This window comes from Corvus brachyrhynchos, unplaced genomic scaffold, assembly GCF_000691975.1.
Source record: "Corvus brachyrhynchos isolate BGI_N302 unplaced genomic scaffold, ASM69197v1 scaffold116, whole genome shotgun sequence".
NCBI classification, from domain to species: Eukaryota; Metazoa; Chordata; class Aves; order Passeriformes; family Corvidae; genus Corvus; species Corvus brachyrhynchos.
The window spans coordinates 14,598,302-14,612,947 of NW_008240221.1; the positions used below are offsets into that span (position 1 = coordinate 14,598,302).

General features: G+C 36.4%; 1 protein-coding gene across 3 annotated transcripts in view; it reads left to right on the top strand.

Moving 5' to 3' along the window:
• Nucleotides 1–14,646, top strand: part of SUPT3H (SPT3 homolog, SAGA and STAGA complex component) — a 247,162-nt gene that overhangs the window by 5,377 nt on the left and 227,139 nt on the right. For all 3 annotated transcript variants that reach the window (XM_008641901.2, XM_017744983.1, XM_017744982.1), the window contains exon 2: nt 4,757–4,851. In XM_008641901.2, the coding sequence (XP_008640123.2) occupies nt 4,757–4,851 (95 nt within the window). The remainder of the gene's footprint in view (nt 1–4,756; nt 4,852–14,646) is intronic.

Consider the following 14,646-nt stretch of genomic DNA (forward strand, 5'->3'; position numbering starts at 1 on the left):
AAAATATGTTATTTCCTGTAGTTAATTAAGTTCTTACATCTCCAGTCCTAAAAGACTTATCATATACCCTCTTGTCACTGGTGAGGCCATGAAATACTCAGCGGTAACAGACTAGTTAATCTAATTACTCTGAAACAGAGGGTGTGAAAACAAAAGGATTAATTTTAATTTTGTGTTAATTCATAGTTATATTGGCTTTTCTTTTCTTCCTGTTTTGTTTGAGTTTATATAAATGAAAATTTGTCAGTCTTTAAATTTTTGCATGGTTTCAGGTTATATGCAAAATGTATTTATGAGAAGATTGATGTGATAACCACGTTAGATGTATGCTTGATGAATTAAATCATTGTAATGGTAACTTCTCTGTGTTAAGTGTAAAAGGTTTTGCAGGGACACTGCCATTTTTTGGTAATCCTGCACCTTCTTTAGTGTATAACAGAGACATCAGATAAAATCTCTGCGAATCCACTTTTATTTTAAACTAACCCAGTGCAGACTTATGTATTTTTTTTACTTTTGGTGAAGTGAAAATTGTATTACTGTTAACATTTGCTCTTCCTGAGTGAGTTTAGATCAGCTGTCAGGCAGTCTGTTAGAGGACTGTTCTGTAGTGACTGTTTGGATGCATCTTTCTCCTAGATCTTCGTATGACATTTCAACAGTGGGGATTGGTGAAAGTATCTGAGTAGTATTTCAAAAGCCTTGACTGAGTCTCTGTTATTCAGCCTGGAGAAGGGGAGACCTCACAGCACCTTCCAGTACCTAGAGGGGCTCCAAGAGAGCTGGAGAGGGTGTGCAATGATGGGACTAGGGGGAATGGCTTTAAGCTGAAAGCAGGGAGATTTAGATTAGATAAAGAGAAGAAGCTCTTTGCTGTGAGGGTGGTGAGGCACTGGAACAGAGGAGCTGTGTCAGCCCTACCCTTGGAAGTGTTCATGGCCAGCTTGGATGGGGCCCTCAGCAAGCTGGTCTGATGGAAAGTGTCCCTGCACCTGGCAGGGGATTGGACTGAGATGAGTTTTAAGATACCCTCTAAGACAAACCATTCTGGGATATGATTTTATATATATATATTTGTATTTAAATATAGTATGGGATATTGCCTAAGTGTATAACCCTTCTATCAAATTCAAGTTTTAGGGGCAGTGGAATTCCAATTTTTATGTCTCTCAGCTGGATCTTGAATAAATACGTGGGTTATACAGATCACTTACTGATTTTAGAAAAGTCAGTGTAAGTTAATATTGCTTGGTAATTTCAGAATGGATATGGATATGAAGGAGGGTTATGGGTTATGAAACAGAAATCTGCCCAGGTATATTACTGTGGTGAGAGAGATGGACCTAAACTTGATAAAAAGTGACTTAAAATTTGTTTCCCTCAACTGATAACTTTTGTTCTGCTGATTCATATGGCACAAGTGTTTTCTGTTATGACTCTTCAATGTAAAAGACATAGAGATTACAGTAGATGCTTTTAAACATTTATATGTGATAATATATACCTTTTAATGTGTGTTTTTTACTATACATTTGATTGCAATGTTTTACTGATGAGAAGAGAATTTATAAAAACTGGACCTACTTGGGTAAGAACTCATAATTACCAGTCCAAATAGTGTTAATCAGAAGTTATCTTCTTGCTAGAGTTCATGATTAAAATGCAGCACATTGAAATAATCTGTGACCTAATCTGAACATCTGAATTCATTTTGTAGAATATGGCGAACAGCTGCATTTCAGTTTGGAGCTAAAACAAATACAGTATATCGACCCATTGAAGATCACTGTAGGCTTTTCAGTTCCATGATAGCTGTACTTATTGAAGAAAATTGATTTGAGAGTGCTTCTGCTTTTGAATGATCTTTTTTTTTTTTTTTTTTTAATGTCCGGAAGAAAGGAAATAGAACATACGGAGGATGGGACTTTGATGTGTAAAGAAGTTAATTATCTAGACCATCAAACAAAATGTGGGCTGTGGAAGTAATTATTGTTAAGGGTCTGATGAAGCCTGACAAGCTGTTGGTTTTTTATGTCAAGAAAATGCTGTACACCTGCTTGATTTGAAAGTTAAATCACTTGGTTGCAATAGGAAGACCCAAGTTTTTAGTGAAGCAGTAGCTGATAAGCTTTCAGCTCTCAAACCACTGAGATGTACAGCCCTTCAAGTTTTTTTAATTAAACTGTTCTTGGCCCCTTGGAGGGCAGGAACCTAAAGGAGGTTTTGCTCTAGAATAGGACATGCATGAATCACAGGTCTTATGCTGTGAGGAGGCAACTGTGGAACTGACCCCATGGTTTTTGGGAATTTTGGGAGAATGCTTCATAAATTAGCAGAACAGAACCTCATGGATAAAGCACATTGTCTGTTATGGATGTTCAAAGAAAATACTTATATGCTTCAAGTGATGTAATTAGTTTTAAAAAACTCTAAATTAAAAAAAAAAACTTTGAATGTTACTTTTTAATGAATACAGTGTTAATTCTCTATTTAGGAATATTGGTACTGTGGTATTGGATATGAATATATAGCTACTAAAATTAAGCATACTTAGTCCCAATCAAATGATGAAAAACAAAATACATATACATTTCTAAATCTTTAGGCTGTTTCTGCTAAGGTGGATACCATGGCAGCTTCCTCTTAACTCCCATGGATATACAGAGCTTTCCTATAAATACTGGCACCTTTCTATGTTACAGAGGGTTTTAACTTGTTTTTTCTTTTTTAAGCTCACTAATTTGAGTGTTTAGGTTAGATGACTCTGGTAACTGCTGATTATGGCAGGATCCTGACAACACTTTAGCCTTGTGTGTAACTATCTGTGATTAAAATCAGACTTGAGTGGGAGCAAACTTGTGATTCAAGTTACACATGTGCATAAGTGCTTGCAGGATGGGGAACTAAATTAGAATCTGCCTGAAGATGAACTGAAGTCTGATAATCTACATGAAAGCATTAATAGAAAAATTAAACTTATGACACCAAGTTGGGTGGGGTAGGGAGGCTGTACAAAGGGATCTGGACAGGCTGGATCAATTGACCAAGGCCAGTTGTGTGAGGTTCAACACGTTCAAGTGCTGGGTGCTGTACCTAAATCATGATAAGCTCGTGCAGTGCTGCAGACTGGGGCAGAGTGGCTGAAAAGCTGCTCAGTAGAAAAGGACCTGGGGGTGCTGGTCAACAGCAGCTGAATGTGAGCCAGCTGTGCCCAGGTGGCCAAGAGGGCCAGTGGTACCTGGCTTGTACCAGCAACAGTGTGGCCAGCAGGACCAGGGCAGTGATTTTCCCCCTGTGCTCAGCACTGCTGGGGCCACACCTCGGGTGCTGTGTTCAGTTTTGGGCCCCTCAGTCCAGGAAGGACATTGAGGGGCTGGAGAGTGTCCAGAGAAGGGAACGGAGCTGGGGAGGGGTCTGGAGCTCAAGTCTGGTGAGGAGCAGCTGGGGGGGCTCAGCCTGGAGGAGAGGAGGCTTGTGGGGGAAAATGTCACTCTTTACAGCTCCCTGACAGGAGGAGAAAGCCAGGTGGGGGTCGGACTCTTCTCTTGTGTACAAAGCCATAGGAGAAGAGGAAACAGACTCAGGTTGTGCCCAGGGAGGTTTTGGATACTGGGAAAAGCTTCTTCACAGAAAGGGTGGTCAAACACTGGAACAGGCTGCCCTGGGAAGTGGTGGCATAGATTTCTATTCTAGAAAACAATCTTATCCTTTGAATTTTAAAGTAGAGAAAGGAAGGATCTCTTATAGCACAGCAAAATATATCGACATACAGCTTTTATTGTTGCTGCTACTAATGGTGCAAGAAATGAGCAGTACAACTCAATTGTTACTAGTGTGCAACAAACTAGAAGACTAAGAAATATAGCGGCAATATGTCCTGTTTATCGGGGGACTTACATAGTATGCAGTTTTTTTATTAATTTTTTTGAAGGGAAAAATGAAACTCCCTTTTACATATAGAGTTTTCCATAATTAAATTTTGCTTATTCAGTCCCTCACGAAATTAATTTTTTTTAAATTAAACAGTTCAAAGCCATTTGACTTGCATATTATTAAAGATGAAAATGTAGATTTATTAATTACTTCATAGAATAAGAGTAAAATTGTCCTGGGTTTGCTTTGGAGTTCTTGAATGAAAAATTTATTTAGAAAAGCTGAAAAATACTTCGTATAAAGACAGTACCTTCAGTGCTATGAGTATTATGATGGTGGTCAGGTCTCACTCTTTCTAATGCATTTTTGTTTTAAGAATTTAAGTAGTGTGTGTGTGAAGGGGGTGTTTAATGAAAGAAGTTTCTGATCTCTGTGCTCATCAAGTTTTAGCTGGCTCTTTCCAAGAATCTCTTTTACTCCTCTTAGCTTTGTTGGAGATGGTGCGGATGTGATTTACTGGTGGTTAGGATATGCAGGAATATAAGAGGATGATCGGACAGCAGAGATTCTGGCGTTTATGAATACCATCTATTCCGGAATAGTGGTGTTTTTATCTTAATGCTTTTCCACTAGTACTTTTTAGGGTACTTCTAAATAATATTTTAGAATTAGTGTGTGTTTCCAATACTTAGGTTACAGTAAACATCAACTCAAGTTTTCTAGTGCTTCACATAGGCTTCTTTTTTGCATGCAGAATCTTTACTTGCCATGTTACTCCAAATATCTTTTCTTCCTTTTAAATACATAGTGTGAAGCATACATGTGCTCTCTTGGAAATGGAATACAAGTATTGTAAAGTGCTGTTATTTCTCTGTTTACCCAGATGAGCAGCACTGTGGCCAGCCCGATGTCAGCAGTTCCCTCTTCAAGCAGTGGAAGAAAATCAACAAGCTTTACACCTGAATTGCAGAGTATGATGTGAGTAATCAGTCAAAATATCTGGTAGTATCTGCATTGTGTATTCATCTTTTAGCTGATTTCTTAGAATGTGTGAATAAGGGTGATGGGGGAAAGAAGAGCAGGTACTAGTAATGGAGCTGTTAGTGTTTTACTTCTGATTTGTAAAACATTTAGAGATGATTTGAGTAAATAAAACCCACATCTTCTACTGAGAGCTAATACTGCTGAGTAAAGAAATATATTTTTAATATATACTTTAGAAATCTTTAGAGTCCTGTATTTCTCAGCCCTTCATCAAAGAAAGCTAAGCTTCCAGTTGCCATATATACTTTTAAAATAAATACTTTCTATTAACATCCTTCAGTGCTAATACAGAGAGATAGACTGCTGAGATCATAATATTGCTGATGAAATTATGATATGGAATGCTTGTAAATAATTTTTTGACAGACAGGAAGTAAAGTTGTTAAAAAAATAAGTTACTTATTCTTTTAAATGAACAGGGGATTCTTAGAAACCCAGTTCCAAGCTGTGGTGGTATATCATTTTGTAATTTGGTGGTGAGAGTAAAGCTGTGTTGCTTTTAGTCATGTGTTGTGGATTTACCTTCACTGTTCTCTAAAAATTTCTCGCCTGAATTGCTACATGGGCAGTAGATACATAAGGAGTTACTTGTCTCCATTAAATTCTACAAAGAGTTCTCTTTGCAAAAGTGAAAGATGCAATTTGTTTTCAGTTAAATGTCCTTAGGAGACCACTAGATCATTGTCAGGTGGATCATGAGATACCTTCCACTGGAGTATTTTTCAGTATAATGTAAATAAGATAGAGTTTTTTCTTGTGCATTGAATATTCTAATGTTGATGAGTACATTGTTACAGGCCCAGTGTTCTACTGTATTGAGTTCTCTTTGGATAGAAAAATATTACTGCTCTCTCTCCTTCAAGAGAATTCTGTTTGCTAATTGTTCACATCTCTTAAGGTCATCTATGCTGAAAAATACAACTGTTGTTCTTGGTTGAAAAAAATAACTCTTAACTGTGTTTAAAAAATGAAACAGCAGCCCTGAACTTCAGAGTCAAATCCTGCGCATCAGTTTGGATCAGTATCTGGGGCGCCTGCATTTTATTGGATTGTGGACTTCCTGATAAAATATTTTGAAACTCCCCTTCCCCGCCAGTGTACACACGATTCTGTCAGAATGTAGAAGTTATTGTTGGCCATACAAATGGAAGGAATAGACATTTTCCTTTTGCTTCAGAACTGGTGCAGTTATCCTTTGAAAGCTGTGCAAACAGATCATCTGTGCTCCAGAGTAACATATTTCACAGCTTCATTAAACTGGTAGGAACTGAGGAAATTCCTGGACTGCAATGAGCACATTAAAACTTAAATTTTTATTGTTTGCTGGGACAGAAAAAAAAGGAGACTCTTGAAAATGATAGAGTGCCAGGGATGAACCATGCAGAAAAAAGGACAACTGTTTCCTTTGGCTTGGGCCATAAAATGAAGTTATGCCTTTAAAAGAACTTTCTGTGCTTTGACAGAAGCTGACGTTTTTTATAAACGATGTGATTTAGGAAGTTACAGATTCTCCTGTTTAGGCGATTTATAACAAAATCCTGCTGACATCTTAAGATCCTGGGAAATAGCAACGATTAGAGCAATACAGTGCAAAAAAGGTAACGTCTTCTTAAAGAAAAGAAAATAGAGGCTATCTCTGCATGGTTTGGTATTGTGGAGAAGCCTATTTGCTATGGATTTCATGGAGTAATGTGAAGAATAACTTCAACTTGCCCTGCCTTTCTCAACAAAATGTGTGCAGCAAGACTATGAACTCGCGAGAAATAAGTCATATAGAGACATTAAGTGCTAATCCAGAATGTCATGTGGTAGTTTGTGTTGATATTAAAAATAGGCTGTTGGATTTTAGGGATTTAGAAGGCAGAAGGAAGAGAGAGAAACTGTATTTTTGGAGTAGAATATCAAATCCTGTTGTAAACAAGTGGCAAGATCTGGAAATCTCTGGATAAGAATATCTCATGGTCTGAAGGTGGTATAATTTGCAGCACAGAAGTGTTGAGCCAGTGTTTGATTCCATGGAATGCTTAAATTTACATGTAACATTAAGCTTGTGAGTAATCACATTTAAGGTGAGGAGGTTATTCATATGCTACATCTGTTACATACACTACACCTGTTTTTGAACCACAGCATTTTAAGGGAATAAGCTGAATCCTGTTGTAGAATTGTGTTTTTAAGATAAGCTCAGAAGGGTTTTTCTGATTTATTTGAGAAGGCAAGAAATGTATAGGAGTCTTGAAATCATAAAGTACTGCAAAAAGAGCTGTCCTAAGATGTGTACAAGATTTTCATTGTATACATTGATATTTTACTAATGAAATGATTCTGTTTTTCCATTAAGAATATTTAAGATATGTCCTTGGATTTGAAGAAATTTTTGTGTTTGTTGAGAAAAGAATCTGGTTTGTATGTTGCCTACATAGTACTGTGTAATTGGTGATAGTGCATGTGCTGATTTCCTTAAGACGAATGCTTCTTAATCAGATTGTCACAGATCTCCCAAACACAAGTCAATTTGCAGTGCACTACCTTTTTCATGGTTATATTTAGCTTTTAATTGTTAAGACCTTGGAATTAAATTATATTTATCTTATACTAGTTTAGAAGAGCAAAGTGCTATATGGAGCTTGCTTTGGTTTCTACATCCTTTATTTGTATTTGGACTTTTTATTATGGTACCATGGATTGTATAGGAGTAGGTGTTAATAATTTAAAAAAGAGTTTTCAGCACATCTAGTGCATTTTGCTGAGGTTTGTTTTACTTAATTTTGTTTGGCTGATCTACAACCTGTTTCCAAACTAACTGCTCATGGGCTGCACTTAAATTACAGTTCTGCCCAGTAGATTCACAACCATGCTGATTTTACCGTAGCCATTAAAATTCATAGTTTGGTAGAGATCATCTATTTTCTAATGTAAGCACTACTTACAGAGTGAATTCCTGGAGACGCTGACAGTCTAAAGACTTATGCTGAGCAATTTGCAGCTATAGAGGGAGGTTTTTATCCCCTGCTCAGTAAAATGTCTTGACTTCTCAAAGCTATTTTAGCTATTTACGAAAATACTAATTACTGTGATCTGAAGTTCCTTAATTAGTTCTTGTAGTAAGCTTCATACCAAAAATCAAAATTTGATGGTACAAGACTATAAGGTTTTAATGGTGGAAGTAGTGAAGAAAACTATGTTTTAATTCCGTTTAGTTAAGTCTTTCTGGTTATCTACTGTATTTACAGTAGTTAGTATTAAAACAATAATATCCATTACTATGATATCAAATTTAATACTGCTCCTAATTGGTTGTGTCTTTTCAGACATTGAAAATGTGTCCAGGTATTTCAAATGCAGTTCTTACTCAACTTCTTCCAGCTTGTAGCTTACACTCACCTCTGATACACTTCAGTGTTGTGTTAGTGTGTAATAGAGATACTATAAATTCTTCACATTCCCTTTTTGTTTATGAATATATTATTTTTAATGTATTTTTTCCTTTTTTAGCATTTAGCAAATTATGGGAGAAACTTGGTAAGAACTGGGGCCAGTTCTTAAACCTTTATTTCATTAAAACTCTTTGAACTTGTCTCCCTGACACTTGGGATATTTACATGATCCCTGTTATTAAACATTTGAATGGTTTTGTAATGTTGTCAATAATATTTCTCATTTCAGACTGGGTAATAAAGAGTGGTTCTAGACCTCTGGTCACTCAAGAAGTATCTAGAATGAACATATTTTTATTTCAGGCTTGCCAACACTTCATGATATATTTTTTTTTCCCCTATATATAGCATGAGCTATAAAATCTACTCTTTATTGCCTGTTGCATCCTTGCGCACTTATCAATCAAATAAATTATCTTTTGGGGTTCTGCTTATTTACGATTTCTCATCCATTCTGAGATGACAACATCTTTAGGAATATCATTCTAAATTTTGAATGTGAAATGAAATAACAGAGGAAGCGTGGTCTCTGAACTGATATGTTGTCCCGTTGGATAACCTCTGCTGACGTGACTTGGATTAGAATTTGTTCACCCCATAATCCTTGGAAGATCTCACTGATTTCTTCTAGTATTTGATGCCAAATTTATTTTCATATCCAGAAATGAAAATTCTGTTTGATAACAACATTGCTTATGTATGGTAAAATAGTTTTCTTATCAGAGTGTTCAGGGAACTTGTTGCTCAGTGCTGAAGAAATGCCCACTTCATGTAGCAGTAAAGAAATCCTGTGATTCAGGAGCTGTGCTTTGCTAGACTGGCTTGTGTTTGTGTGTTAATCCAGTTGTGAATGTCCTTATAAGTATCCCCCAAATACTTTTGAGTCACTCACATTACCTGCTAACTAAAAAAAAGTACACAATATGCATTTCGTGCTGTTTACAGGACATAATTTAATGTTGAACATTTTACCTAAAGAGTTTCATTATGACTTAAGATAACTTCTAAAATACATTCTCTCTCTTATTTCTAGGTATTGTACAAAATCTTTGCCATTCTTGCTAGCTGTTAGGGTCAGCTGGCTACTTGGTTTTTGATAAACATTGAATTTTGTTATTCTAGTCTTCAAAACACAAATGGCTTTTTTATCTCTCTTTGTGACAATGGGTTTTGTTGCTGCTAAGTCCAGTTTGCATTTGTTAAACTGTGTCCTTGATTATTTTGTGGTTTTATTATTTTATTTTTCCAGTACACCTAAATGTGTCAGCTTGACTCATCCTGTGAGGCAGATACAAATATGGGGACTGCCATTTCCCTCCTGCCAGGTTCCTCATGAGGTTTCACCTCATTCCAGGTTCAGTTCTTCCCCAGGAAAAAGAGTTTTTAGAGAGTTGGCTTTCATATGTCTTAGCTTTCATGGAAAGCTGAGCTCATGCAGACCTTGATTCTACTTGAAACAAGTAAATGATTATAGAGACTAGGAAGTTATGCTGAATAGACAGTTTAGATTATTGTTTTTAATAAAATGGTCCAGAATTTATCTAGCATGGAATGAGTGTGTGCTTGAGCTGAATGTTAATAATTATTTATTATATCACACTGTATGATGAGATATTGTAGTACTTGGACAACCCTGCTGTGACTGTTACCTTAAGGCTTCTTTTGGTTGTGTGTTTATCCATCTTTGCTTTGACGTTGATCAGTAAAATCATCTGACTTCAGATAGTTCGTTTGGAATGATGGTGGAAGAAAACATCAGTAATGACCTGGCTGAGGGAGTTCTTTGGTTAACCAAACTGTAATTTGGGACTGTAAAGAATTTCTCTATTCTGTCCCATACTTGTTTACCATATTTGAACCCAGAATTGTGCTGAGATTGCACTGTTTAAAAATAAATAACTAGTTTAGCCTACTGAGCCGAAACCCTTTCCTGCAAAGATGCAAAGAGCGCTTTTCCCCCCTTGGGTAGAGACGATGGAAGGGCAGTGGCAGCAGATGTGGTACGTGGTTATCAGATCATGTGTGGCTGTTCCTGTCTACCTCATTAAATACATGAGGCAAGAGTGGCATGAGATAGAAAATTAGGGGCAGAACTAAGTTTTCCTTTTATAGGTAGGATGGAATACAGGAAGGAAATTCATTAGAGAGAAATTACTACAGCTTATTCTGATGCGGATGTGGTATTTTTAAGCTTTTAAAGGCAGAGTCTCTTTGCACAGCACTTAGCTCAACAGAATTTTGCTGAGGAGGCCTGATAGGGTTTGCAGAACTGGTAATAAAAGATGTAAGAGCTGAAATGGAGTGAGTTTCAGAAAAGCTACTTGAAAATTCATTTTTCAGGCTTCCACATTTCTGTACTGCATTTAAAGTGTAGTTATTTTAGACCTCCCTTTTCCAATACTGCAGTTTCATTTTACCTTTTAGTAGCAGAGTTCACTTGAAGTACAACCTGAACTTGACCTTATTAGTGTCAAACAGTCTGAAATACACTCATTTTATCTCTTGCTTCTTTCTCTTTGTTGTTGCTGAATATCCTGTCCCTACATATGAAAGAGCAAGAGGTGACGGAGGATCTTAATTAACATATGGAGTAGTACCCACATAGAGCAAAGAAATTGTTGAGCGTCTATACAGACTTATGAAGGAACGTTTCTGTAACTAATTTCAAAATTACATTTGTACTCAGCCTGGAAAAGAAACACGAGAAGGATGTTTTTATGAGGGAAGACTGGAGATATTAATCTGGGTAACAGCTTTTTCTCTAAACAAAATTAGCTGAAGTTTAGCATTAGTCTGGGTTATGTGTATCTTGTGTTTCTGCTCTACTAGTACTTTATTTTTCTCTTGTCAGTTCAAAGTTAGTGTAAGTTTTGCAGTTCATTTGTGAAATCAGTTTTGCTAAGTATGAGAACAGTTTCTCTAAGGGTACTGTGTGCTCTGTTCTACTCAGTTTGTTCTGAGTTGGATACAGCTTCTCAAGCTTCCTGTGTTTGAAATTTTGTTTTGAATTGAAATATTTTAAGATATATGGTTCCAGGATTTTGAGCTTAGATTCCTGAAACTTTCTGGTTTCAGGTTTTGACAGGTTGCTTTAAGGTATCATCAAGTACCTAAGTAAAAGATTATAAAATTTGGAAATTACTTACCATACTTGAGTGAAGACATATATGTTGTAACCAAATACTGATTAAGCCATAAATTAATATGATAATTAAATTCAGCATTTTTTTTTACTTTTTTATTTCTCCGGTGTAATAAATTGCAGTACATTAGTTCTAACAGACTGAACCTGAAAAATCCAGTTTAGCTGTAACTGTGACCAGAACTGGCAGATGCTGCTGAAGTCTTTAAACTGCAGCTTCTTGCATCATTTGCAGTCTGTTTGTTTTAGTCACATTTAATTTGATACTACAGATTGTATGTGTTGGTGTGCAGTATTGTTACAGGACATTATTCATCTGTACAGAAGAGCAGCAAGGTGGACATTATAGCTGTACTTGTGTTTTTCATTCTTCTGAAGTCATTCTGCCCCATGGAATTATTTCCAGTTGGATTAGGTAATTAATTGGAAATGTACAGTTAGAATGTCTGTAGGTGACCAGAGTTAGAAGAAGGAAAGTGCAGGTTGCTCTGTGTCCTGGGTGTCTATATTGGAGCAACTTCCTCGTCTAGGAGCTATTTCTGGCTCATTTAGCTCTTAGCTCTGTGGCATTGGAGGTCACTGCTTGTCTCTTTTTTTTTTTTTAATTATATACATTTTTACTTTTTTCCCCTAAAGCACAAAAGCTGTATAATCCTCCCCAGGTGTTGCTGGGGTGATGCTGAAGTCTGTCCCCATGATACGTGCCCATTTCTTCGGAGGTGCCTGACAGCCCTGAGCAGTTACAGAAATGTGCTTGTTTTTCTCTATCATTGCAAGTTCAACATAGTAATTTAGACTATGACGTTCTCCCTAAATTGGTCTGGAAGGTGATTCGTTTATCCTTGAATCCCACACTGGCTCTGGGACTTAGAATGAACCAGCTAAATAATGGTAGATGGAGTATTTCTCCCCCTGCATAGGTTCTAGTACTTTATGAGTATATAACATCATCGATTTTCTTTTTTTTTTCTTTTAATGTAAATGTATAAATAGCTTTATTGTACTCTTAATTTTCATCAGGTTAATCTACTTACTCCTCTATTTGACTTTGTAACATGTATAATAAATATGTAAAAAAATCTATATAATATACTGTGTATTAAATGTCACTGTCTCTTTATATTATGAAGTTTAATTTTAAATTCCATAGACCAGTATTTGATCTTTTCATGTGTTACTGTATGACCTTTTCTAATGACACATGAAGGCATTGCAGTGACTAGAAGGGAGCCCATCCTCCCCTCGACAGCTCCTAGGGCTGTGAAGTAACTGAATAGTGTTTCTTTTAGCTTGACTCTAGAAATGGTAAATAATAACTTCAGAGTTGTGATAAAACTGGATGGCAGAAATGGCCAAGTGGCGAAGTGGGAAGTGGGTGGAGAAGGGACAAGGAGGAGAATGGTCTAATGGTACGTGCTAATTCATTATATAAAATAATATTGGCTGTTTCTTTAAGATGTTAACAACGATGAGCTGGTTTTAGTTTCAAAACACATTACCAAGGACATGTAGTTTGTGACTAAAGTTCTTTTTGCTTTTGTAGAAAATGCTGAGCAAACAACTTACGTGCTCTCCTGACTTGGTGACTTCTTTTCCTTCAGTTTTCAGACAGAAGGCTCTAAGGACTTTCTGGTGTTAAAAAGAAGCAGCTTCTGACCTAATGTACCCTTCTCTGAACGATAATGTTTCTTTGTTACTTATTTTTAGCTCAGATTGTTTTTCTCCCCTTTCCCCCAACATGATTTGTACAACCTTTAGAAAATTGAGTAGTTGTGGTTTTGAATCATCCTCCGTTTCTAGACTGAATGAGTATTTCTGAAGAAGCACAGGATTGCTTGTGAGTGGGCCTTTTTCTTACTTAAAAAGGCAACAGCCATGACAGTTTCACCCCCTGGAAAAAAACCAGAAAATCTGTAGACCCTAATAGACTGCACTGTGACCCTGAAAAGGACAGCGTGTTAAGTACTTATTTAATTTTGTACCAATGGTATATTGCTAGCAGATGTCTTTTGTTTTGTTTTTACTATGATTCAGAGCCATTTGGATAAAACATTTTGAGGGAGTATATTTTGGTCCTGAAATAAAGGATGACTATCCATTTAGAAACTGCAGTAATACTTCATTGTGTATCAGTCTATATTTGACTCCTTGTTTGGGTGTAAAGCCTTTAGCATATCAAGTACAAGTCTAAGTATTGTTATCTTGCTGTGCTTTTGGTGAAGCACAGCAAGATAGCATGAACAGCTGATGTGTAAATACTGATTTAAAAAAGCCTTACAGGAATAAATTTGAATTCCACAAAGTATAAATAAATGTGTTTGGCTGTTTTAAGTGTGGGAGAAAACTAATGAATTTGATGGCAAATTATTTTTTTCCTATTAAAGTAGTTAATACTTGTGTATTATAAAAGATCCCTGTTAATTCTGCAAATAAGGTAGCTCCCTTCTAAACCAATCTTGTAGTTTTTATATTCTGAATTACTCACAGGAAATCAAAAACCTGAGGGGGTCAGCCTGTGCTGCTTTGTGTGCTTATATTCTATGGATTTTCTTTTAAATGGGTACATACACACTTGTTTCCAATGCTTGCCAGTATTCCTGCACCAGTTAAATAATAATCCCATAGAATGGAATCATAGAAAAATTAAGGTTGGAAGACATGTCTGGAGGTCATTTGGTCCAACCTACCAGATTCAGACCTTAGGTCTCATTGCTCCACAACTGTGTGAGAAAAATGTGCTTTTATTTTATAGTCTACCTGGTTTAACTGCTATAGCTACAGTACTAGACTGCTTTTTCCAATATAGCCAAGCTACTGTAATTACTTTGGAAATACTTTTAAATGTAGACTAGACCTTAATATTAAGCAGCGTCTAAAATTACTAAATAAAATTAGTTTTATTTTCTGGAAAGTCCCTTTCACTAGCCAAGTTAAGAGGAGAAAATACGCAGTCTTTATGGAAGGTATGTATCAATGTGGTTTAATATGTGACTCCGTACCTATGACTACTTTTTATGTTAGACTGCAAAGCTCCTGCTATTATGTATTTGAAAATGTAGACATTAGAATGATTCTGCATATTTCTCTGAAAAAAATGATGTAATGTTAAATACATCTTCTCCCCCCCCCCCCCCACCCCGTTCCCACACA